Below are 26,236 nucleotides of genomic sequence, written 5' to 3' on the forward strand. Positions count from 1 at the left end.
GGCCAGGTGCCCTAGTTTATGAGAGGCGTGGAAAAAAGTGAATCAAGTTCTGATGAGAGTGGCTAATGGTTAGGGTGGATCTTCACTTACCTGAAGATTCTGGGAGTAGCATTTCACTTTCTGAATGACTAGCCCAGATCAATCAAACACCGGGAAGATGGCCTCTCTGTAGGAATAAATTTAACCCATTGCAACCCAAATGTTTGTACTGGATGTGCTTGAAGGTCATGTCCATCCAACTCGAGTCATATACTGAAGCTCTATTCGAAGCCTACTTACCTTACTTCCAGAAGTTCTCCAAAGAAAACTTGTTGGAGATTATCTCAAAAGAGGGAGAGTATGGCTCGTTCTTTGGGAAGGGCTTTGCTCCATGGCATCATCTCTTCTCTTATTAAAAAGGCAAAGCAACAGCCTATCAGCCCCAATGCAAACACTGTGCCTGGTCCCCAGCTCAGTGGGAGAGGCCAAATGAATCAGAAAAGAGATCATATAAAGACTTCTCTTGGGGCTGGGGAGATGGCTCAAGAGTTAAGAGCACTGCTTGCTCTTCCAGAGGTCTTGAGTTTAATTCCCAGCCAACCACATGGTGGCTCACAACCATCTGTAATGAGATCTTATGTCCTCTTTTGTAATGCCAGTATGTGTGATAAATAAATTAAAAAAAAAAGTTGACAGAAAGGGAAAATTAAACAAAAAGACCTCTCTCTCTCTCTCTCTCTCTCTCTCTCTCTCTCTCTCTCTCTCTCTCTCTCTCTCTNTGTGTGTGTGTGTGTGTGTGTGTGTGTGTGTGTGTGTGTGTGTGTGTAAGTGTACAGGGTCTCTTATTGGCCTGGGGCTCACTAATTAGCTTAGGCTGGCTTGGCACTGCATTCCAGGGATCTTCTTGGCCCTGACTTTCCTGCACTGGTATTACAAGTGTGAGCACACCACCCGGCTTTTAAAACACAGATTCTTGGAACTGAGCAGGACAAGCCCGTTACCAGCCGAGCTGCCTCCCAGGCATGGCTGAAGTTGCTGCTTTTGTTTCTGTTTTCTGTTGTAGAGGAGGTGACTCCACCGTGGGCCTCACCTCATCTGCAAACCGCTACCTGAACCACAACAGATGGTGGGAAAGACTAGAATAATGGGACTCCCACGTGAAGAAGAAGACCCCTTGGATTGTGAGATCCTCGCACAGCCCTGTGGGTAGTCCCTGTTCAGTGGCCTTTGCCTGTCTTCCTCCAGGGAGGGTGGCTTTCAGGCTAACCTGGCATGGTCTTTGTGATGTTTTGGATGTGGGGTAGCCTTCGGAGCAGGGTTCTTAATCCATGGGTCATGACCCCCCTGGAGGTTGAATGACCCTTTCACAGGGATTGCATAAGATCATCAGAAAACACAGATATTTACATTATGATTCATAATAGTAGCAAAATTACTGTTAGGAAGTAGCAATGAAAATAATTTTATGGTTGAGGGTCACCACAACATGAAAAACTGTACTAAAAGGTCCCAGCTTTAGGAAGGTTGCAGACCACTTCCTCAGAGGCTCATGGGTTGAATGCTTGGTGCCCAAGACAGCAGTGTTTGTAGCTGGGGCCCCTGAAAGGTGATTGGATCACCATGGCTCAAAACCACACCAATTGTGGATCACAATGGTTTGTTAAGCTGTGGATCACAATTCAATGCACTCATGAGACATAGGGACTAGTTAGAGGAAGTAGGTCATGGGGATAGAACGTGAAAAGTCTATGTCATCTATGGCCTTTCTCCTCTCTCTTCTTCCTGGCTCCCATGAGACAAGCAGTGTTGCTGCTCCTTGTACTTTAACCAGGATGCTTTGCTGTACTACTATGTCCAGAAGTAATTGACCAGAGACCACAGACTGATACCTCTGTAACCACGAGACAAAGTCTTTCATTTTATATGCTATTAAAAAAAAAAAGAAACTAGATATTTTGTTCTAACAATGAAAACCAACCAATTTTCTTCTAAGTACTAAGTACTAAGCTAAGTACTAAGCTAAGACATAGACATAGTCCTGGCATCTCTTGGCATCTGCCTATTTCAGAGTGCTTGATGCCTGAAACAATGCTTGTCTCTACACAGATAACTACTGCAGATTTCCAGACTCCAGTCTGGATACCAATGGTGTGGTGACAGCAGCCGTAGATGATGCCATGGTGGGAAGATGCCATGGGCACATGCAAAGGACTGAGGAGAGCTTGTTAGTTATGTATACCCTGTGTGCAAAATGGTGACACAGAATTAAGCCATGTTAGTGGATTTGTTAACACCCCTGGAAGGGATAGAAGGCCCTGGGCACGTTGTTGCCAGGCCAGGTGCCCTAGTTTATGAGAGGCGTGGAAAAAAGTGAATCAAGTTCTGATGAGAGTGGCTAATGGTTAGGGTGGATCTTCACTTACCTGAAGATTCTGGGAGTAGCATTTCACTTTCTGAATGACTAGCCCAGATCAATCAAACACCGGGAAGATGGCCTCTCTGTAGGAATAAATTTAACCCATTGCAACCCAAATGTTTGTACTGGATGTGCTTGAAGGTCATGTCCATCCAACTCGAGTCATATACTGAAGCTCTATTCGAAGCCTACTTACCTTACTTCCAGAAGTTCTCCAAAGAAAACTTGTTGGAGATTATCTCAAAAGAGGGAGAGTATGGCTCGTTCTTTGGGAAGGGCTTTGCTCCATGGCATCATCTCTTCTCTTATTAAAAAGGCAAAGCAACAGCCTATCAGCCCCAATGCAAACACTGTGCCTGGTCCCCAGCTCAGTGGGAGAGGCCAAATGAATCAGAAAAGAGATCATATAAAGACTTCTCTTGGGGCTGGGGAGATGGCTCAAGAGTTAAGAGCACTGCTTGCTCTTCCAGAGGTCTTGAGTTTAATTCCCAGCCAACCACATGGTGGCTCACAACCATCTGTAATGAGATCTTATGGCCTCTTTTGTAATGCCAGTGTGTGTGACAACTAAATTAAAAGAAGAAGTTGACAGAAAGGGTACTTTAAACCACTCTCTCTCTCTCTCTCTCTCTCTCTCTCTCTCTCTCTCTCTCTCTCTCTCTCTCTCTCTCTCTCTCTTCTCTAAGACAGGGTTCCACTTTTAGCCCGGGATGGCCCGGCACTTACAATCTTCCTGCTTCAGTTTTCCAGGTGCAGTGAGCCTAGATAAACATTTTCATGTTTGGATGAGATGCTGTATCTTTATTGATGTACACAGCACTTAGACAAACCAGCTAAGCCTGTACCTCGACAACCACTTTAGAGTACACTCTGAAGTTCTGCTCTACTCCTTGGGTCACAGCTGGTGCAGTCTCCTAAGTCTGAAGCTGCTAGGTCAGAGGTCAGTCTCAGTGGCAGGACTGAGAGCAGAACTGAGCCCCCACCACCTATCGTCCTGCTCACTGCAATTGATCTATTCGGTCACTTCCCCTGTAAGTGACCCCACCCCAGGCCACCCTGCCTCCATCAAGTGCTGTGTGCCACAGTTGCTCCATAGCGTTTCTCAGGTCCCCCTTGCATCTCTCCCCACACCCCGCCGTGTAGCCACTCCACAAGATCGCAGCCCCTACCTTCTCAACGCCCCTACTCTCACTTCCATACTCCCAATTCACCATTAAAAAGACATGAACCAGCAAAGTGGTTTAGAAGACAGGAGCCACCTTTTTCTGTCTCTAAGAAACACACCTCACCATCAAAGATAGGCAGTATCTTAGGGTAAAAGGTACTTTGTACCTTCTTCTCCAAGCAAACAGAGTTAGGAAACAAGCAGGCAAAGCTATTCCGATACTAGACAAAAGAGATTTAAAACTAAGCTAGTTAGAAGAGACAAGGTAACCAAAGGGAACAGCACAGGTACTGCTAGATGTCAATCCATATATTAACCCTATTACCAAAACAGTAGTAGTGGGCAACCTCAGTATCCCACTATCTCTAACAGAGAAGTCATCAAAAAGAAAGGTAAACAGAGAAGCACCCAGCTGAGTGCTCACATGGACCCAACATAAAAGAGTTCACATTCTTCTCAGTAATTCATTCAACTTTCTCCGAAGTAGATCACATATTGGGAAGACACAAAGCAAGGCCCAATGGATATAAAAAATATGAAATAACACCTTATATTCTATCTGACCACAGCATAAAAAATCCTAGATATTGTCAACGAGGGAAACTACAGAAAGCACATAAACTAATGGAGGTTAGAAAGCACTATCCAACAATAAACGGTTCAGTGGGAAAATAAGGAAATTTAAAAGTTCCTAGGATGGAATGGAAATGAGAACACACACACCAAAATCTGTGGGTTTACAGTGGGGGCAGCTCTGCAAGGGAGGTTTAGAGCCCACGTGCCTAAATTAAGAGAAAACAAACAAACCAAAACAAACCGAGAGTCCACGCAAACAGCTTACCTCTAGGCTGTGGGAAAACAAGCGAACAAGCAAGTAGGTGGGGGAAAAATAATTAATGAATTAAAAACGAACCAAACAATACAAAGAAAGATGAAACAAAGAGTTGGTTCTTTCAAAAGATGAACAAGACGGATCAATCTAGGGACTGGAGAGATGATTCAGCAGTGAAGAGCACTTGCTGCTCTTCCAGAGGATCTGGATTCCTGCACCCACATAGCCACTCACAGCTGTCTGCAACTCCAGTTCCAGTGGATCTGCCCCCCTCTTCTGGTGTCCACAGGTCTCAGACATGATCATCGGGCACAAACATGCATACAGGCCAAGAATTCACACATATAAGATAAAATTTTAGAAAGTTGGAAGAGTGAACAAACCCTGGCTGAATTTACTAAAAAAGAGAGGAAGAATATCAAATTAATTAATAAATCAATAAAAAGGGAGATATGGAGAATATCAAATTAATTAGAGGCAAAAGGGAGCTATTATAACAAATAGCCAATAAAATGTAGAAAATCGTAAGGACATACTTTAACACCTATATTCTTATAAGTTAAGCAATCCAAAAGAAGTGGAAGTTTTCTAGATGCACATGACTCATCAAAATTTAAATAAATTCAATAAATAATTAAAACAGATCTGTAACCAGAAACTAGATTGAAACAATAGCAAAAGGTTTCCCAACTTAGAAAAGATCACAATCAGATGAACTCACTACAGAATTTCATCAGATCTTCAGAGAAGAACTAAAATCAATACTTCTCATTTTTCGCATAAAACAGAACAAAGAATGCTTTAAAAAAAACTCTTTTTGTGAAAGACTTCTTAACCTGATACCCAAATTAGATTAAGACACAAAACGAGACAAAACAAAAACTATAGCCTTATCTTCCTGATGAACATAGATGCAAAATCCTCAACAAAATACTGGAAAGACAAATTCAAGATCACATCAGAAAGATCATTCATCATCACCAAGTTGGCTTCATTCCAAAGATTCAGGGATGGTTCAACATACATAAATCAATAAATGTAATACATCATATAAATGAACTCAAAGACAGACATCACATGAATATCTCAATAGATGCAGAAAAGGCTTTCAACAAAATCCCACATTCTTTTGCGATTAAAGTCATGGAGAGGTTAGGGATATAGGGGGAATACCTCAAGAAAATAAAAAAGTATGTATTATAAACCTATAGCCAACATCATAGGAAATGCAGACCTCAAAGCATTCCCACAAGACCAGGAAGAAGACAAGAGTGTCCACTCTCTCCTTGTAGTCAATGGAGTGATTGAAGTCTTAGGCAGAGCTAAGACAAAAGAATTCAAAGTATTCTTATTTGCAGATGACATGATTTCATGCATAAGAGACCTTCAAGCCTCCACTAAAAACTCTTAGAGCTGATAAATGCTCTAAAAATTAATACATAAAATTGGTATATATTTCTATACCTTCCTATATATTGGTGATGAACATATTGAAAAACAAGTCAGGGGATCAATTTATAGTAGTTACACACACACACACAAATACACAAATTTAAAATATAGGACTGGTGTGAGTACTGAGAACCAAACTCAGATCTTCTAGAAGAGCAGCAATTGCTCTTAACCACCAAGCTGCCTGTCTAGTTTCTGTAGTCCATTTTAAAAATGAGATTGCTCTCTGGATTTTTTCTTAGTTCTTTATATGTTCTCAACACTAATTATATAGTGTCTTTAGGACTACACCTCAGCAAGGAAACAAAAGCCCTGCACAATGAAAACCTTAAGACAATTGAGAGAGACACTGCGATCTAAATATTTCAGTCTATACCCATAGATCTATCCTAACAAAAGCAATCTATAGATTTAGTGTAATCCCAATAAAAATTCCAAGGACATTCTTCACAGATGTAGAAAAAACTTAAAATTCATATGGAATCACAAAATACTAAGGATGGCCAAAGCAATCCTGCATAAAAAAGAATCACTGCAAAATGTATTAGTATATCTGAGTTCTAGCTATACTACAGAGCCATAGTAATAAAAACAGTGTGGTACTGGCATAAAACCAGGCATACATTAACAAAATCAGTAGAAGAGAGGACCCAGATAAAAGTTCATACAAGTACAGCTACTTGATTTTTGACAAAGATCACACACACGTATGCTCGAGAAAGGAGAGAATCTTCAACAGATGGTGCTGATAAACCTGGATAGCAACCTGCAGAAGAACGAAACTCGATCCCTATCTTCACCACCCAGTTGAAAAAGGATTAGGACCTCACCATAAGACCTGATACTCTGAAACTGCTGGATGAAACAGCAGGGAATTCACTTCATAAAAACATAGGTAGAGACTTTCTATATAGGGAGAATCCTGCAGCATATAGCCAAAGCCGTTGTCAAATCCCTTTTGCTCCAACCAGTGGGTCCTTTATTTATTATAATAAGATTTTATATTATTATATATATTGGGTCATCTACTTCATTTTCCTTATCATAATATTAAAATGGATACTGTATTAAGTATACTATAATATATTAAGTAATATATTGTTATTTTACAGGTCAATTTTTGTGGGTTTTTTTTTTGGAATTTTTAAGTAAAATCTTGAGTGTGAACTGAAAAAAAGAAAGAGAGAGACTTTCTAAATAGGACTCCAACAGTACGGGAAGTAGATGGAACAACTGGCATAGGATTTCATGAAATAAAAAAAGCTACCATATAGCACAAGAAGCTGTCAATCTAGTGGCAAGGTAATTCACCAGATGGGAGAAAAATCTTTGCCACCTAATCTAGAGGATTAGTATCTAGAACATACAACAAACCAAAAAAGAAAAAAGTCAAGAAAGCAATTCAACTTTTATAATGTGTTACAGAAACTACAGAGGCAGCTTGGTCATTAAGAGCAGTTGCCACTCTTCTAGAAGATCTGAGTTCGGTTCCCAGCACCCACACCAGGCAGCTCACAAACACTGTGACTCCGGTTCCAAGGCATCTGACTCCTCTTCTGCCCTCCAGGCACTGATAGACTGTCAGACAGAGAGACACACCTAAACTTAAAAACAAAACAAAAGAAAAAACAAAAACAAAAAAAAAAACAAAACAAAACCCTTTAAGACTATGTGTTTACAGAACTAAACAGAATTCTCAAAAGAAGTACGAGTGTCCAGGAAACACTTAAAAGGTGTTCAGCAACAGCAGCCGTTCGAGAGATGCAGATCAAAGTGCTTTTAAATATGTTTCATCTCACGCCAGCCAGGTGGCTGTCATAGAGAACAGCAATGAGAGCAAAGGCTGCTGACATGATGTGAGAAAAGAACACCCATACATGGAATACTGACCTGCCAGGCCAGATGTGCCCACTGCTGCAACATGGGTGTTACCAGGGTAGCCAGCTTCCTTCTGATTGGATCTGAAGCCTATTCCACAGGAGGGAATTCATGCCTGATACTGTAAACCTCCCTGGTCAAGAGTCCATGGTTGTGGAGGTCATAGGCCTTTGAAGGAAGCCTACTACTGCTGCTGCTGCTAAACAGTCGTGTGGCTCAACTGCCATCTGAGTATTTGCGTTTCTAGTCCTAGGTCCAGGCTGCTATCAGCCTTGGTTAGGTAAGGTTCACAGTGAGCAGTCATAAATGTAGAGACTCTCAACTGTCTCAAGTGTTAGGAATACAGCTGCATCTGCGAGAGATGCTCAGCCCTATGTGAGACATCTCTATCAACCCCCAGTCCTCAAGGCTCAGGGAATAGAAAGGATCCTGGAAGAAGAGGTGAAAAGGTACGAGCTGGCAGGTGTGGAGAACTGTGAAATCCTGTCTTCTGCGGATGGCATGTCCATTACTCTCAGGAACGGACAGCAACTGTGTTACCTGCACAAGACCCACACAAGATCGGGCCAGTCAAAATTCAAGTGTGAGGAATTATGGCCGTTGATGACAACTTGGAAAGGGAGAATTATTTTTTCCTCTGGGAGTGTAGCCACTGGTAGGTTTCCCACGCCCCTGTGGATGGTCCCACGCCCGTCCACATACCGACAGCATTAGTTAGGCTCAGTGGGATGTACTAAAGGCCAAAAAGAAAAGTACACAGGAAGATGTGTTAGGGAGGTATGGGATAAGTTGGGCGAGTGAAGTAAGGATGAATAAGATAGAAACATATTGTGTATGTGTATAAAAAGAAAGGCCACTTAAGTCACTAAGGAATGAAACCTTCTGCTTACTGACCCTTCCCTACAGGCTTCAGGCTACAGCAAGGGGTCCACTCATCCCTCAGCCAAGCAAACATTATTTGTTAATCGTATCTATGTGCCCTGGGTTTGCATTAAGAGCCGTAGAGCTTACAATGGGATTGTGAGACACAGTTCAGTTGGGTGGGGGGAAGACATTCATACCACAAACTTTTGTGCTCAACACGAATCAGGCTTTCTCCCTGATGCCAGAACCACTAGGAAGGCTCAGATCAAATGACAAACTTTTCGTTTTCTGGCTTACCCCACCAGTTAAATACGTAACAAAAACTCAACTGTGCACTTAAAATATTTTTTGTGGATGTATTTGTTCTACTCTTTTTTTCTGAACAAATTTCTATCTTATATATTATCCCCAGAATATATGTAATTTACCCTTTTTTTTCATATCCTGTTCTATCTGGATGACAGACAGGACAAAGGTCAGGTGTTAGGAAACATGCCACTAGCCACCTGGGCAGCAGTAGAGAAATCCCCTCGCTGTACTAAGCCCTGAAGATTTGTCTAGAATAATAGATAAAACTATTTGTTCTGCCTACCTCACAGGTTTGTTGTAGAGATCAAGCAAAACCATGTATATAGAAGTAACCCTAAAAAAGTTTAAAGCAGCATTCTAATATAAGGTATTAAATGCTTTGCCCTTTCCCTTTGTCTCTCTGAAGTCATATTCTGTGTTTGGCTTGTGCTTGATTTGCTAGGAAACACTGAGGATGGTGGTGGAGGTAGTGGTGGTGATGGTGGTAGTGTGTGTGTGTGTGTGTGTGTGTGTGTGTGTGTGTGTGCTCCTAAGCACAGCGGTGCTTGTCTGGTTTAAGTTCAGGAAGAGATCTTTTTCTAGGGAAGGTACTAGGGAATCTTTGCTTGGGCTGACCACACTTACAGAGCGGGATAACTCCCACTCTGTGCTTCTCTCGGTGTAGAGGTGAGGGTGCCCCAGGTAATTCCATAAATTAAACCTTTCAACGGTCTTCAGAAGCCGGACTGGAAATTCATGTGCATAGGTCCCGGTTTCCTTAAGGCAACGAGAACATTGAGACCATATTTGTCCCCACCTTAAAATTGTAACGATTAGATGAGTTGACTATGGAACCAAGATAGGCACAAAATTAGTGGTCGATAAACGTTAGCCGGGACAATGATGCGTTTATTGAATCAGTTGGCCCCAGGCTCTTCTTGGAATAGAGGAGCAAGACCCTGTTCCTGACTCTGGAGAGGCTGCAGGCTGTCACTGCAATCGAACATTATGAGTTATAGGGAATTAAAAAGTGCCCCCTGGAACTTCTTTTCTAGGAAAAGTCCCGTTGGCTGACTTCTAGTCTAGTGTCCAGCCGGCCGGATGGGATAGAGCGAGCCTTATTTAAGGTTTGGCCATGGGTCTCACTATTGCATTTCCCAGCAGTGAAGGGGTTTCAGTAAGAAACCGCGAATTGAGTTTTAAGCCTAAACAAAGTTGTAAGTCGCGGGGGCCAGTGGGTGAATGAAGGTCTGAGGGGCTTGGAGCTTCTGCTGCAGGCGCTCACAAAGCGGCAAACAGCCTTAGGCGCTTCCCACGGCCTCCAGGTGAGGACAGCGGGAGGTTAGTCATCACTTACGGTGCAGATCCGAGAGCAACCGGATCCCTATCCCGCCCGCGCACGCAGTCTAGGTGGCAAGGTTCTCGGCCGAGGCTCGGGCGCAGCTCCCCCAGGCAACAGTTCCACGTGGATAGAAGGGAAAGTTTGCGTGCCCGGGACGTCCAGATAGCAGACCGGAGCACCGAGCTGCAGCCTCGCGGTGGGCCGTGCAGCCAAGTCGGGAAAGCGAGCACCGCGGGCTCCGCCACGGGACGCGCTCCCAGGCCCCCGCCCTGCGCACCCCACCCCCTTCCCGGGCCGCGCACGCAGCCAGCGACCGCTGTCAGAAGTCGCCGGAGCCGCCTCAGAGAAGCAGGGCCGACTTTGCACCCAGGACCCCGGGCCTCGGATTTCTTTGCCGGCCTTAAAGAAGCAGTCCGGGCCTCCCCTTCCCGGCTGCAGAGCGGAGCGGGCTTGGCGGGACGTCCCGGGAAGGCAGGCGGCTCGTGGCCACGGCCCGGCCCGGCTCCGGCGCGCCGAGGAGCAGAACCGGGGGCCGCCGTTCGCTCCCGCTCTCTCCCGGGCGCGCCGGAGTCGTGACGGCTGCTCCGGCTGCAGCTTCGGGGACCCCGCCGTCCTTCGCCCAAGCTGCCCGCGCCTCTCGGGCACTTTGCGCCGCTCCGGACTCTGGGGGCGAGCTTGCCCATCAGGTAGGGAAGGCTGCGGGGCTCCTTAGGCTTCGGCTCGGGCGGGCGTGTTGCAGAAAGTTGATTTGAAATGCATCCAAGAGTGAGCCGGGCCAGTCGCGGCTCCTCCCTGAGGCGACTCCTTTGCTCCTGCAGACGTTCCCGGTACTGGCCGACCGGCGGGAGCACCTCCCCGCGCGCCCCGCGCGCCCACTCCCGAGCGCCCCCAAGCAGAGCGCAGCGCCAGGAGTACGGAAGCAGGCGGGAGGGTCTCCCTGTCCCTTACTTTGCCTCTCTCCGACCCAAGACAGGTGAGGGTCGAAACTGAGTGGCTGGGTCACCGGGTGTCGGACCTGGACGGTCCCGCGTGCTTGGTCCTGACTCTGAGAAGAGGCGCACCCCCACCCCACACGCAGTAGCATAGTTCCTGTAGAGGGGTCTCCAGGGGCCACATTAGTATAGGATGGGGCGGAGTCGGTCTTGGAAAGGGAAACCTGGGGACAGAGGTGGGGGTGGGGGTTAGGAGAACGCAGTTAGGGGGCGGAGGCCTAAGTACATAACGCGTTGACTTCAAGTGAAATCAGATCCGTCAGAGCAGTTCACGGTGGCTCTTCTCTCTCCTCCCACCCCACGTTTCCCTTAGCTGGGCTCTACCCTCCAGGCTCATTCTTGTCGCCCTGGACACTCCTTCTGTCCTTTCCCAGGAGTGTGGCAACTGAGGGAGCGGAGTCCCAGAAGGCACGGAAGCTAGACGTATCCCTTTCCCGGCTCTCCAGGTCCTCCAGGCTCAGCTCGAACATGTTGGACGGCCTGAAGATGGAGGAGAACTTTCAAAGTGCGATTGAGACTTCGGCCTCCTTCTCCTCTTTGCTGGGTGAGTGTTCAACTCCATCTACCTTGAAACATCCTCCTGCTGCCAGGCTGGGTGGGAGCTCAGGACATCAGCTCGCTGGTACCAGATTAGGCAATCAGGCTAGCATCCTCTTCGTGCACGTAGAGGCGCCCACTCTCTGTCTTCCGTGTCCATCAGTCCTTTTGAGTCGTCCCTACCATACAACCAGCAAGCCTCCTCAGGCCTCAGGAGCTCGACACTGAATTCCCCAAAGCCTTGAGGGGCGGGCGAGCATGTTCACAGGCGTTTGAGTGGCAAGTGATTAATAATACCCAGGACTGGATTTTTAATCATGGAACTGATCGACGGCTCATAAATGCCACCGGTTTTTCAGAGGCCTATGACGGAACCCTGGGTAGCAGAGGTCCAAGGCCCAGGAGCGCCCAAGTTCTTCTCTTCTCCCAACAAATTACAGCCCCAATTTTAGTATTGGGCATAGCCCAGGGGTTTTTCCGGGCTGGTGGGCAGCGCTGCTCTGGGATTAGCTTGCGCGGCGGGGCCCTTGCCTGGTCTTTAATTAACTGAAGCCGGATCCCAGTTCTGCAAGTCCGGTATCCCTCTACCCCCAACCCAGCCACAGCGGAGGAGAAGATCAAGGAGTCCCGAAGGGTCTTCCCAAGCTCAGAACAGCAATTCTTGTTTTGACAGTGTCTCCCCAATTTTGGTTTGGGGGTTTTCAAGTTTTTGGGAAAGGTGTTTCCGTTCCCTCTTCCTTCTTTTCTTTCTTCCCTTCTCTTTCCGCAGGAGAGATTTTTCTTTTGTCATTTAATACTCTTGCCTCTTTCCCTAACTCTAGAACCAATAGAATGGGTTGACAAATTTCGATTGTAGAAAACACATCCCGAGAGACACCACCAACCCACCCCACCTTAACAGTCCAGAAGAATCGAAATCACGAAGCCCCTGTGCCCTTCCTTCAACCCCCCTTTTGAAAATGCCAGGATCCTCTCCCTTGAGCAAGAAGATGCAGGCCAGAGCTGTGTGCCGACTTAGGGGCTTCGGGTTTATTTCCGGGCACCTTAAGACCCAGGTTTGCTCTAACACCAGGATGATGGCCTGGGGTGCGGAGACCAAGGAAACAGAAATTCATAGTTGAGAAGGACCGCGGTGCTTTCTCCAGTCATTCTTGCTATCTTCCTTCTCCACTAAACGACCTGTTCGGTTTACAAGCTAGCAACTGTTCCCCAAAGCAGAAAGTGAGATTAGTGTAGATGCCTTATGGAGAAGGACCAGTCCTTCGGGACATCATGGACAAGCGTGTTCTTGTGACAGCGGCACAAGGGCTTCTTTAAACGGTTGTGAAGTGTCAACAAAGGCAGCCGAGCATTCTTCCCTCTGTCCTGAGCGTGTTAGGGGGAAGGAGAGGAAGCAGGCACCCTCTAGAACAAGGTCCGGAGGGAAAAGGTGGAAAAGGTCAAGGGATAGGGCTGAGAAGATTCCATGACTGGGCTAAGAGGTTTGTCGCTTCTCGCTTCTCGGGGCTGCGCTTCTGAGCAAAGGGCTCTGACACGGCACCCTTCGCAGGGTCTCTGAGCTCAGCTATTATTTTTCCCCACCTTGACATTTCCTAATTATAAAAAAGTCACCCGCAATTTGCACACCAACCAAGATGTAGGAGGGATTCACTAGTATGAATAGTACTGAGTTTGAGATGGTGTTTTCTGCACCCACAATTTGAGTGTGTGTGTGTGAAGAAAACAGAAAATGTTAGTTCCCCTTTTAAAAATAGAATGCAGTTTCAAGCAAATTATTACTGATAATTTAAAAGCAGTCAAAGGACACACACACATAGTGATTTAATGATTGATTAACGACGACTTGAGAGTCCTGGGAACACAAATTTATTTGTAATCTAATTTTACAGGCTGCGTGAATGCTCGCAATGGTACTTGGGTCTATCTAACAGTTAAGACTGCTTATTGACTTCAGCCTCCTTCCTCTGTAGAATTTATAACCTTCCTACTTAGTCTTTGTTTATTAGTCACTTGGTTGCCACTTGGTTTGATTTTTCTAAATCAAAATCATCAGGGGATCTTCTTGGGGGGGGGATGCATGGCCTGGGGTGGGGGAAGGGGTAAATCTGTGGTCCTGATCCGATCCTGATAGTGTTTTGCGGGGTTGACTTGCGTGTGTGGCTCATGGGCAAACGTCTGTTGCTGCTGTAGGCAGAGCGGTGAGCCCCAAGTCTGTCTGCGAAGGCTGTCAGCGGGTCATCTCGGACAGGTTTCTGCTGCGGCTCAACGACAGCTTCTGGCATGAGCAGTGCGTGCAGTGCGCCTCCTGCAAAGAACCCCTGGAGACCACCTGCTTCTACCGGGACAAGAAGCTTTACTGCAAGTACCACTACGAGAAGTAAGTGCTTGCGTCGCCCACTCACCCGCCACCCGCGCCGGTGTACTCTGGGGACTGAGTCCTCCTGCACCCTCTTCGCCTTTCGGGTATAAGAGACACCCGCAGGCAAGACCAGTAAATCTCACTCGCACCAGCGTGGGGTACATGCCGGGGGCTGCGGGGATTCCATCTGTGTATGCAGGCTGGGCCCAGGAGAGCCGTGCTGCGTCATTTCATTTTGATCGCGTACTTGCTTTTAAATTATTCTAAGGTCCTTAACCCCAGGCCCGGCCATTCCCAGAGATCACTTTCTGTGGGCCTGGGAAAAATTCAAGCTTAGTCCTGGGTTCACCGGAGAGCCCGGCGGATCACCAATGAGTGACCGGCGACCTTTTCCATTCTATCTCACTCAAGTGTTTGCGCCGCTCTTGGGTCTGTGCTCAGCGGTCAGGCGGTATGGATCAGACGGTTTCTGTCCCTTGGACACATATCTCGCCCGGTTTGGGCAAATCGAGTTTGGAAGTGGCATTTCTGCTACTCGTGGCCGCTTTGCGTTTCCAGTCCCTCCCTCCTCAGGGTTTTACCTAAGCCTTCAGGTGTGGAGGACTCCGGGGGAAGTCCGAAGTTGCTAGGTCAGAGGGGGCCTGTCCTAAAGCCCCCTACGGTGGCTCCACCCAGTTCTAACCTAAGGAGGTTGTCTGACAGGCAGAAGGTTCTATTCTCTCCCCATCATCATGCAGAACTGGGAGGCGGGTAACGGAGACAGCGGTTCATTTCCAATTTGGATTTCTGAAATGCCTCGGGGCGCGTGGTGTGGTAGGATGTTCTTATTCTCAAAGGAGAGTCCAGAAGGAGCCTTGAGAAGTTAGGAGAGGAAACTGCTTCTCCTTGTAAAATGGGCCAATTCATAGGGACTTTGGATTCGTGGGATTGTGGAAAGCTAGAAGGAGGGAAAAGGGGCTTAGCGCTTGCTCCTTTTTTGTGCACTAGAGCTGGCGTGTGTTGACTGTGTGGGCATGTGTGTGTACACGGAGGAAGCACAGTCGTTTTCGCTAGCACAGGAAAGAGGACAAGCGTGTGGAGGGAGTCAGAGGATGGTCGGTGGCGTTGAAACGCAAGCTGCTTGAATTTCATTAAGAGGCATGGTGGAAAGGATGTGCTGGAGAGGTCTACCTACAACAACAAAACCCCAGAGAACAGAGGTTTCTTATTTCCGTATCATCTGGGCTGTCAGGTTTACTGACAAAAAGGACCATGTTAGACCTAGTAAATACGTTCACCACCACCACCACCACCACCACCACCACCACCACCACCACCACCACCACCACCACCACCACCAGAACACCCCTCTCTGCTACTCAGTATTCCTTTGCTATACATAAAATGCTTGACTTTTACCCGATTCCGAGAGAACACTAGGCCTTTCTGTTGTTCCAGAAGTGCTCTACGTTTTTTTCAGAACTTTAAAAAAAAGGATACATGCTTGAGTTTATGTGAATTGGACAATACAGAAATCCGCAAAGCAGTGAAAGCTCGCCCTGAGTGTTATGGTAAACAGTTCCGAAGGAAGAAATGGAGAAACGCCCTCTGTCTCTGCTGGCTCGTCTGCGTGTAGCCCCAGTCTGAGTCAAAAGTGTGATTTTTAGGTAATTAAGCGGATTTGGTCTACACAACTTCAAGCAGACAAAGGCGGGTGACTGCTCGCCTCTTTCTCTCTCGCTTTTCACGGCAAGGTTCTGGTATTGTGTGGGCCCAATCTTTATCTTTCTGCTTATAGATTAGAGAAAGGTCCACATCCTTCAGGCACAACACTAGCGAATTCAAAAGTATTGGAGCTTAGGGGAGGATTTGGGTTGTGATTTTTCTATTCTGTTTGTTAAAAAAAAAAAAAAAAGAAAGAAAATCGTGAATCAAAGACTGCTTCAGGGTCAACACAGCTGTCTGGCCAGTCAGATCTCCTGTGAGGAAGTCAGGCTGTGTCAAGAGGAGGAGAAACAGTTGTTGTGAAGTACTTGGCACAACAATATCCCTTCCATTTCAGCCCTCCAGGTTTGGGGAGGTTTGGGCTTATTAGCTGAGAGGGTCAGTTCTCCTAGCACAGAGCTATTTTTTTTTTTTTTTTTTTTTTTTTTTGCGAAGAGAAAATTGCAGGGATCAACTCGCCAGCTGTTGGCCAGAATCAAGATTTTATAGAGGGTGGGAGCTACATGGTTCAAAGAGGTGTTGGTATGACAGGGAAAGTTTTTTTTTTTAAATTTTAATTTAAAAATATTTTCTGACACATGGATATCCAAAATGAGTTTGCTGGGCACATTCTCAGAACAAATCTGCCCAGCCCGTCAGTGGCTGTTGGAGATTCATTTATTCTTCTCTTAAATTCCTTCTCTCTTCTGTTTCCCATTTCAATCCTATTCCACTCTCAACAAACCTGGGTTTTAATGTACTCAATAGTCTTAATGGTATTAAGACGCTTGCTATAAGAGGAAGTGAAGCAATGATTCCCATCCGCCCCCCCCCCCCCTTTACATTGGGCTCAGGAAAAATTCCTTTATTCAACAGGCTTTTACAGAGCTTCTATATGTAAAACCCTGGTTGCAAGGAGGAATGATTTCTTGGGACCTGCCTGCAGGAGGCTGCTAGCCTGGCAGGTTTGGCAGCTGTTTTACCCTGACAATCAAGGGTCCCCCCCCCCCCAAAGCTTCCTCTACTTCGACATGATTAGGTATTAGCCAAAAGTTATCTGGAATGGCCACACGTTTATCCTGGAGGATACAGCTTAATTTGGGGGGGGGGTAACAGTGAAACTTGAAGAAAGCACTTCTCTCTCTCTCTCTCTGTCTCTCTCTCTCTCTGTCTCTCTCTGTCTCTCTCTCTCTCTCTCTCTCTCTCTCTCTCTCTCTCTCTCTNTCTCTCTCTCTCTCTCTCTCTCTCTGTCTCTCTCTCTCTCTCTCTCTCTCTCTGTGTGTGTGTGTGTGTGTGTGTTTGTTTCTTCAATAGTTGAGTCCCAGATAAAGTAAATGGAGAGAGAAAATGAGATGTCTGTTAGGAGCTAAGACAGCAATGGTGCCAAGCCATAGAGCATTTGATAGGAAAGTGAATATCCGACAGGGACTTCAGTCCCCCAAGTCTGTGAAGTTCAAGTGCTGGTTCCACAAACTGAAACAAAAGAATATGTGGGCGATATTCACTCTCTAATGACCATCATGGAGTTTTAGCAGGAGAGGTTATCACTTTTATTTCAGCCATTCATATGCCTATCTGGATGTTGGGCAATTCTGAATTTGCATTGGAATTATTACCTGTGGATCCCTGGTGTCTGGTCAGGCCTTCACTTAAATGGAAAGGGACTTATTTTTTGGGGGGGGGTGAATAATAGGAATAGGAGGGAGACTGGGGAGGGTGGGGGATGACAGTAACTAGAACCGCTTGAGTACATGTACGAAATTGGGGAAGAACCACTTCAACACAAGTTATTTTAAAAGCCCGAATTCCATCCTGTCAGCTGCTTGTTTTCACTTTCACCATGTGAAGCCTCAACTTTTTCTCATTAATGAAATGGATGGATGGCGGCATCTTGGACAAGATCGCTGACTTGAAACCTCAGTGTGTTTTACTAGACGCTGGCCTCCTCTACTGTAACACCCTTAGGAATACTTCCCTTTTCAGTTATCCAAAACAAATACGCATTCAAGGCCAGACTGTAGAATGGCAATTTAAGAACATTCAGAAATCAAGAACTGGGGGTCGCTTGCTGCTCCTGTCATCAAAGAAAAATACCTAGTCATCGGAAAAGACAGCACGGACGAAATCGATGAAGCCCTGCTGTGAGGTGCACCGCTCGAGGTGGTATAGGTGTGGACATTTCAGGAATGGATTCAATTTGCTTCGGCATTCCTGAAAGTTAGCAGACAACCAAATATTTTCCAGCCTGGAAGACTTCTATTTATGTAACTGTTGTTTCCCCCTTTAAGTGAGCCTTCTGTGATCCTGCTAGCTCAGAGTTACCCCTGAATCTGTTCCAAACAAGCCCTGTAGCCTTCAGGGCTTCAGTCGGAGACAGAAGAGGCCGTGGGATCATGGAAACGTGGCAATGTGATAGATAATTGAGCCTTCTGGATGGCGGCCCACTTTTAAATCAAATTTATATTGCGTCTTTCATGTGCCTGGTGGCTCGTGGGTCAGGCAGGGCCCTCTCTCCTCACATATGAAGTTTATCATTATCACTCGGATTGTTTTGGACATCCTGGGAGCGGTGTGGGGTAGTGTTGCTGTCATCAGAGCTGTTCCCAGGCACGGGAACTCCCCACATGGCAGCAGATCACTGCTTGGGGAAGCCTTTCCTCTGGGGGCCCACTCATGTTTTCTTCTTGGTCCTTTGGAGTAGACCAGTTATCTGTCCAGAGAGAGGGGCAAAGATGGGAGAAAGTAGATGCCACCCCGCTTACATTGTTCTTTGTCTCTTTCTTTGGCCTGAGGCTTGTCAGCCCCAGGTGAGAATGATACAGGCAATGCTGTTTATTAGGACTGGTAATGAACCCATTCTGATTTCTATTAAGGTGGTGCAGGAGGTGTGGACGGAGGAGTTAGCTTTGCTCTATATTATTATTATTATTACTACTACTACTACTACTACTGTGATATTACTTAGAGATCAAACTTGGGCATGCAGTTCTTCAGAAAAGGAGCCCACAGATGAAATTACAGAGCCCATTGTTAGAGTGTACTCCACTTTTCTTTTTATCGACCCGGCTCTTGGCACAATACCATTTAAGGAGTATAAAAATTAAGCACAGCTAGGCAATGGTTTTTGTCTGCATTCAATTGTAGGGATTTAGCTTACACTGAGAACAGTCCACGGTTGTGGCTGTGTTTATGCAACGGCCTCTCTCTCTCTCTGTTTTAATCTTAGAGGATGACTGAGAATATTTCTTGCGCAGAGGTGGTTTTCTCTTTTTATATGTATTGGTCCATGGTTAAGACTTGCTTGGAATCTAAGACTTAAAAATTGAAATTCGATAGAATGGGCATTGGTAATGTTCTGGGAATTAGGCTATTGGGGATGGACATGGCTGTGGGGCTTTTTTGGTTCCTACTTTAGTGGATCATACTGTGAAAGGTGACTTTTGTTTTCCAGACTGGTTTTACATACCGGAGAGTTCTGAGACATTAGTCTTCCATGTGGCTAGTTCAGTACTCTGAGTCCATTAACAAGAGCTCTTCCCATAGTTAATTATTTGTCTTAGATTTTATTTATGTTCACACCAACCAAGACTTCTTCATATCGGGGGGATAGCCACTGCTGCTTTTTTAATTTTATAAAGGTTTTTGGCTGTCATGATCTGATGCCTTCTTTACTTAGAACAGTTCCATTTATTTAATCATATCTCCCCCCCTCCCAAGTAAATTTCTTGGGCTATTGTACTTAAAAGTAAGAAAAATAAAGGCTTTAAAAATCCATTGTGTGAGCAAGACTATTAATAACTTCTTAGAGAAAAATGCATATTACAAAATGTGATTATTGAATATTACCAAGGTCAAAACAATCAATATTGAATCACTTGAAATGGATTATTAAGTGCAGTTGTACAATCATGGAAAATAAATTATGGGAGATATCAAAACAGTCCCTTCCGTCTAGCTCTAAAGAAACTTTGGTAATATTGGTCCCAATGATGAAATTTTAGTCCTTTTTTACTATTTTTTAAAATTAAAAAATAAACCTCTTTGAGTCATGGGTTTTCTAGAAACTGGTCTTCACATCTTTAGCGTGGCTCCTTAATAAGTCACTTTAGGATGAGATGAAGGGGACCTTGGGCCATGTGGGGTGGGGACCCCCAATGTAGGGGTTTCCCAGTAGGGAGCTCTGCTCCTCTTATCCTAGTCTGGCTGAGAATGATTTTGGGGAACATACTATATATTTTCCTGAGAGTCCCTTGGGGCCCTTAGGACAGTGTTGTTCTGGTGGCTTTTGCAGACTCAGACAGGGGAAGGCAGTGATTTTCAGGACATCGCCAAGGCCACCCCGTGTGCCCTCTTGAAAGGCATGTGGTCCAGGATAGAGAGAGGGTCTCTTCTGCTGTTCTTGAGGACTTGTGTTTTTCCTTAGTCTCTTAGACGAGTGTGACATGAAGCGTTTAGTCCCCAGTGTTGACTGCAGCTTTGTGTCTCTTTGTTGTATCTTAAATGAAGCCTACACTACTGTCTTGCAGACACCTCCCAAATGTCAAATTGTTATTTTAGTAAACCACGGCGATCTGCTTCTATATTTTTAACCAAGATGAAATGAACAAGATTGCTGTGGCCCTGGCATTAATTAGTAGGAGGATTAGCGCTGTGTCGGCTAAAACGGAGGCGTAAACACTGTAACCTTGCTACATGTTTGCTTTCGCACTCCTGAAAATAAATAAAATGAGACTTAGGGCAGGGATTAAGTTTCTCTTGGCTCTAGGTAGCAGATGCGATTGGAATGCAGCAGAAACACTGAAGTATTAGGGAAGATTTTATGTAAGGAATAAAACAAAACCCACATCCGCTCCCTACCCCATGGGTATACTTGGTCTTGTCACAATAGTCCCATATGTGTAGTTAAAAAGGAATTAAAAAAAAAAACCCCACCTCTGTGCTATTTTTCTGGGTGGTGAACAGGACAACTGAGCCTCTGTAGAGCCTGCCCAGTGGCTGCCATGAGTGGATTAGACAGAACTTAATGAAACCTTGCGAGGTCTCCATCATTGCAGTATAATGAGCTCACGACTAAAAAGACAAAGTAGACCATGCTTTTCCCAGTCTTGTAACCGGAGTCACATGGAAGAGTCTGGATGCTTCCAACCTCTCCTCCCGGAGTTCCAGTTTGAGGATCCTATTTTTGGATAGCCACAGCCATGTCTGCCTTTCCTGACTCTCTGGGCCTCCAGTGTCCCTCCACACCATCATATTTGTGGTTTATCATCCTTGTCATATGACAGATGAGCTGCGAGAGATAGCTGGCCACTGTGGACTGGACTGTGCTTTCTGACTGGTCCAATAAATCCTATCCATAGAAAAAGTATTATAATCTTCTGGTCTTGCTGGGAATGGAACACATGCTGTATCTAGACTCACATCTGCCTCATCCCATTCTGCCTTCCACTCCCCCTATGTCCATGGAGCTTTATTTACATGACTCTTGCTGCTTAAACCCATCACCAACTGCAACACTGCCCCTATCCTCTGCTATCCCATAGACCCTCTACTTTCTCACTTGGGAAATGTAGCACCGCCTTCCTTCCTTCCTTCCTTCCTTCCTTCCTTCCTTCCTTCCTTCCTTCCTTCCTTCCTCCCTCTCCCCCCTTCTCTCTTCTTCCTTTCTTCCCCCTCCCGCCTCTTTGTCTGTCTCTGCATCTCTCTGTGAATATGGTACATGCATGTATTTGTGTGCGTGCACATGTCTGTGCAGAGGCCAGAGATCAACAAGGGACTTGACTCTTCTGCTTTTAATTTCTGAGACAGGGTCTCACTGCGTTTGTTGCTTGCTGATTTGCTAGACTACATGAACAGTGAGTTTCATGGATGCCTCTATCTCTGGCTTTCCAACCCTGGGGTTACAAATCCATACAGCTGTTCCTGGCTTTTTACATGGTGTTCTGGGGGTCTGAACTCAGGTCCCCATGACTGCTTGGCAAGTTCTTCACCCACTGAATGATCTCCCCAACCCCCCAATTAGCCTTTTATTATGTACAATAGTCCTACCACGTAGTAACCAAGTTATTGAGTGGTACTCAGCTTAGTGTCTGATCAATGGGCCTTTGTCTCCTGTTTACATAGTTTCGTGACCCTTACTCTTTGGTGTTCCTTTGGGGCCCCACCCTCCCCAATTTATCTAACTATGCTGGTCTCTTAGTAGACATTAGGCCATGTCCTGCATTTGGATGAGTCAGAGATGTGCCTGGTTCTGTGCTGTGGCCGCAGGAAAATGGGAGAATTTGTCACTTGCCAGGAAGTTTGGCCAGCATCATGGTAGGACATCAACACATCGTATCATACGTTCTCAAAGCTGCTGTTTGTCTGGACACGGCTCTCTTATTATGGTGTTGGGCACCCTACCTAGGGCTGCGCATGCTGGACGGGCACTATGCCACTGGGCTTGAGGTCTGGCTTGCGTGTGTATCTCTCCCTCATGGAAGGTCCGCTCCATGTTTGTTAGGCCAGGTTTTGGAGCAGCGTGAGAAGCTCTTTGGAGCAGTTTTCTGTCCTTCCTCCCTCCTGCCCTTCCTTTCAGTTAGAGACTCCAGGACTCAACAACCCTTGCTATCAAGCCTCAGGAGCCTTTAAAAGGATTTTTCAAAACAAAACAAAACAAAACACCCCCTCCTGAACTCGAGATTAGCCACTTAAGCTCATTAAAGTCCCTTTAAATACTAAAATGTTGGGCTCCTGGGGGCTGTTCCCCCCCAAACCGTAGTTTCATTGTTAACATTTTTGTCATTCACTCTGCAGCAGATTAAGGCCAGCTCCCTCTGAGCCCAGAAAAGTCCCCCCCACTCTCAGCAGGAGGATCCCAATATGTCTTTGTTTGAGCGCTAGGACAGTCCAAGCCTGAGGGGCCACTGATGTTGGCACAGCTCAAATGCTCTGTCTTCAGGGTAGAGGAGTTTATGTCTTTCCTCAAAAAGGGGCCCAGAGAAAGGAGTGGCTGGGCAGCTAGGAAGGCAGGGAAGCTTGGAGTTGTTCAGATGCCCTAAGCCACCTAGTCATATAACAGTCACTGGACATAACTGGGAGTAGAAAAGAAAAGCCTTCTGGTAGCCTGGAGTTGAAAGCCGTCCTTAATTGGTGGGGTTGTGAAAGGTATTTGCCTTGGGACCACACAGCAGCATTAGAGCCTCATGTACATATCCCAGGCATTCCTGACTCACCCAGGGGTGGGTGCTTCTGTCGCCTTGTCAGCAGCACCCACCTCCAGTCCCCAGAGCATCCTTCAGCAGCACCCATTCAGTAGGTTCACCCAGCCTTCCTGCCCTCAGGCTGGCTCTGGGGGAGCTAGTTTTCTGGTTGTGACAGTGGAACGAATCCCCTTTTAACATAACCATCTAGTTTCCTCCCCTGCTACTCTCTGCTCCTCTTCTCTCTCCTCTTGACTGCCTGCACAGAAAGGCCTGGGTCCCTTTCACACTTCTGTCCCCAGTAGTGAGAGCCAAAATCTTCCCAGGGACATGGGCATCATTGTTAGTGCCCGGGGTAGACTTCAAAAACCCAGAAGGGAAGAAGGCCTCAAGGAACCCTTTCCTGCGTTCTTGGCTTGGGGTTTGCTGGGTTCCTGCACCCCACCTTCCCCAGGACTCTGCTCATCCTTCATGCATGGATGCTTGAAGTCTGCATGCCTTCTGCTCTAAGTTCATCTTGAGACTTCCTACATTTCAAATTACCCTATATGTAGGCTAGAGATTCCCTTATTGACAAACCATGAAAGGTATTGTGATATCATTCACATTGGGATGTAACTGGGCTATTCTTTTGAAGATGCTTTTTACGTGGAATGGTGCTGAGTCAAAAGAATGAGCATCCTGTGCTGGAGTTTTGGACTCTAGGATAAACCAGTAACAGGAGCTCATTTTGCATAGGACAAACACAGCCCTCCAAAGACCGCTTCCCTGCGTGTCTGCGTGCCATGCTGGCTGTGCTTATGCACACGCTCATTTTCTTCTGGGTTTTATTTTGTCTGTGTTTAATTATTGGCTGGGCTATTCCATTTCAATAGCCTGTATCCATAGATGAGAGTGGTAGGCAGCTGGGTGTGAATGGTTTGGATACTTCATAATTCCCTCCAGAACTGGAAAAGTAACTTTAATAATTTGTCTTGTTTTTAAGAGATGTTCTGGGTACGGCTGATTCACCTAGCTGAAGGCATAGTGTAACAGCAGAGATCATGGAGGAATACTGCTGACTTGCTTGTTCACCTGTCTTGATAAACCCTCTTTCCCTCCCTCCCTTCCTTTAAAAAAATATTTATATGTTTTTATGCCTATGGGTGTTTTGCATGTTATAGCTGTGTACCACTTATGTGCAGTACTCATAGAAACCAGGAGAGGGCACCAGATCCTCTGGGACTGGAGTTACAGGCGGCTGTTAGTGGCCAAGTGGGTGCTAGGAATCAAACCCAGGTCCTCTGGAAGAGCAGCCAGTGCAGTTAACTGTTGAGTTATAGCTCCAGCCCCTCAGCTAGCTTTCTTATACAGCCCAGGCCTACTTGCCTAGGGAAAGCACCATTTGAAGCCGACTGAGCCCTCTCTCACACTGTCAGACCCACAAACAAGTCTGCTAACAGCAGTTCCTCAACTGAGATTTCCACTTCTCAGGTGACTATAGTTTGTGTTAAGTTGACAAAAACTAACCAACACAGGGCTATCATGAGAATTAATACATCAATATAAGAGACCTTTTGATAAGCCATAGGCTACTGTATAGGACTGTGTTTCATGGTTGCTGGTTTTTGTATGAGAAAAATCTATTCTTTGGAGCTGTAAACACATACCCACGATTGTGTAGTTGTTATGAGCAGAGTTTCAGGGGTCCGTGTGTCTGGGATCACATCCTTGCTGGGTTGTCCTATCAGCTGTTTTCTTGTCAGGGTTCACTTGCTCTGTGCCTATTTATTCTTTCTAAAATGGGGTGATAATAAACCCCGCCTCCTCGCGTCATTTTGGTTTAATATTCCTCAAGCATGTAGATCGATGCTTGGCTCGTAGAAAATGCCATAAAGGATTCTATTGGTTAAAATTTTTATCTTCTTTCAAATCTCGAAGGACCTTTATATGTATTAGGGATTGATTCTTTATGACAATTTAAAAAATGGCCAAGGAGATTTTGATTTAGTCTTGTATTTATTTCCGAGGAAGCCAAGGCTCACGGAATTTGCTCAAGTCATGTTATGGGTAGTGAGAAAAGCTGGGGATGCTGTCCCCAGCTGGTGACCCTGGCTCTATGGCCTTTCCACAAAATCACAGCATCTGCTGCTTGGATTCTGGTGTTCACACCCCGGTGAGATCACAGTTCTCAGTTTGTCTTCTTGAACAAGCTCTTGGAAAACAAGTCCCCACCTGCTGGATTCCTGTGCTCTCAGGCAGCCTTCCTAAGGCAGCTGCTGGAGCATTCTGTGGCTTTCAGAACATTTTTATTTTATTTTTTTTTAAAATGGGCTATTTTAAAAAATATATATGTGTGTGGAAGCTTCTGGAATATGCTCCTCACTCCTGCTTATCAAACTACCCCACAAACACAAAATCCTAACCCTAGCCCATCCGTTTCCTGGGTCATGCTGTCTGTACTAGTCTCTAAGGTCATCTTGCATAGTTGCTCCTCCCCCTGGAAGAAGGAAGAACAGAAAGTAATCAGCATCAATCTCCCTTCTCCCCAACCCTCAGGGTTTGCAATGATGACTTTTGTTCTGCGAGCCTGTCTGCACATTTGGCAGCAGAACTGTTAAATACCAGGTCCAGAGGCTTCCACTGGGACCAAGTAGCAGCTGTCCATCCATCCCTCAGATAACCTCTTTCCAAGTTTTCTTCTGGATGGTGTTGCGTTCTCAAATAAGACTCAGCCGCAGCTAGAAAACATCCCAGAGTGTCCCACTGAGGCCGATTTCTAGAATCAATGACATCTGTCTTGTTTGGGGGAAGCCACTTGGCTTGGCCTATCTACACGTTATCATGCAATATTGGTTGTCTAAGAAACCACACAATCCTGCATTGTTTATTTCGCTCACCATGGCCAAGGCTTTTGGTTCCCTTAAACGTTGTTCCAATCAATTTTAAGGAAACTAAGTGTATACATGAATTCGATCTTTGGAAATGGGTACTTAATAAAATGAGATTGTAGGTGGCACACGAACAGTTGGAATGCACCTTATTTGGTTATAGGTAGACTTCTCAAATTTGAGATCAAATGGACTCAAACAGTTGGTTCATTAAACTATTCATTTAATCAAATAGGTATGTATGTAAAAATAAATGAAAAAAAAACAGAGATGCATTAAAACTACCACAGACTATTGAGAAATGCAAATTAAAGAGTAGCATGGCCAAAGAGCAGGCCCGGCTTATGTAAGTTCCCATGTTATTATGGGAGATTTGCAATCTTCAGGGTTTGTCACACTTT

At 45.7% G+C, this 26,236-nt stretch overlaps 1 protein-coding gene across 1 annotated transcript in view; it reads left to right on the forward strand.

The window, feature by feature from the left end:
- The first annotated feature begins 11,063 nt into the window (after positions 1-11,063).
- The window catches only part of Lmx1a (LIM homeobox transcription factor 1 alpha), a 146,289-nt gene continuing 131,116 nt past the window's right edge, over positions 11,064-26,236 (forward strand). The window contains exons 1-3 of the mRNA XM_050158328.1: positions 11,064-11,189; positions 11,583-11,752; positions 13,936-14,122. Coding sequence (XP_050014285.1) covers positions 11,677-11,752; positions 13,936-14,122 — 263 coding nt within the window. The 5' untranslated portion in view covers positions 11,064-11,189; positions 11,583-11,676. The remainder of the gene's footprint in view (positions 11,190-11,582; positions 11,753-13,935; positions 14,123-26,236) is intronic.

The sequence above is a fragment of the Alexandromys fortis genome, unplaced genomic scaffold (genome assembly GCF_014885135.2).
Source record: "Alexandromys fortis isolate MF-2015 unplaced genomic scaffold, M_Fortis_MF-2015_v1.1 scaffold_97, whole genome shotgun sequence".
Classification (NCBI taxonomy): domain Eukaryota; kingdom Metazoa; phylum Chordata; class Mammalia; order Rodentia; family Cricetidae; genus Alexandromys; species Alexandromys fortis.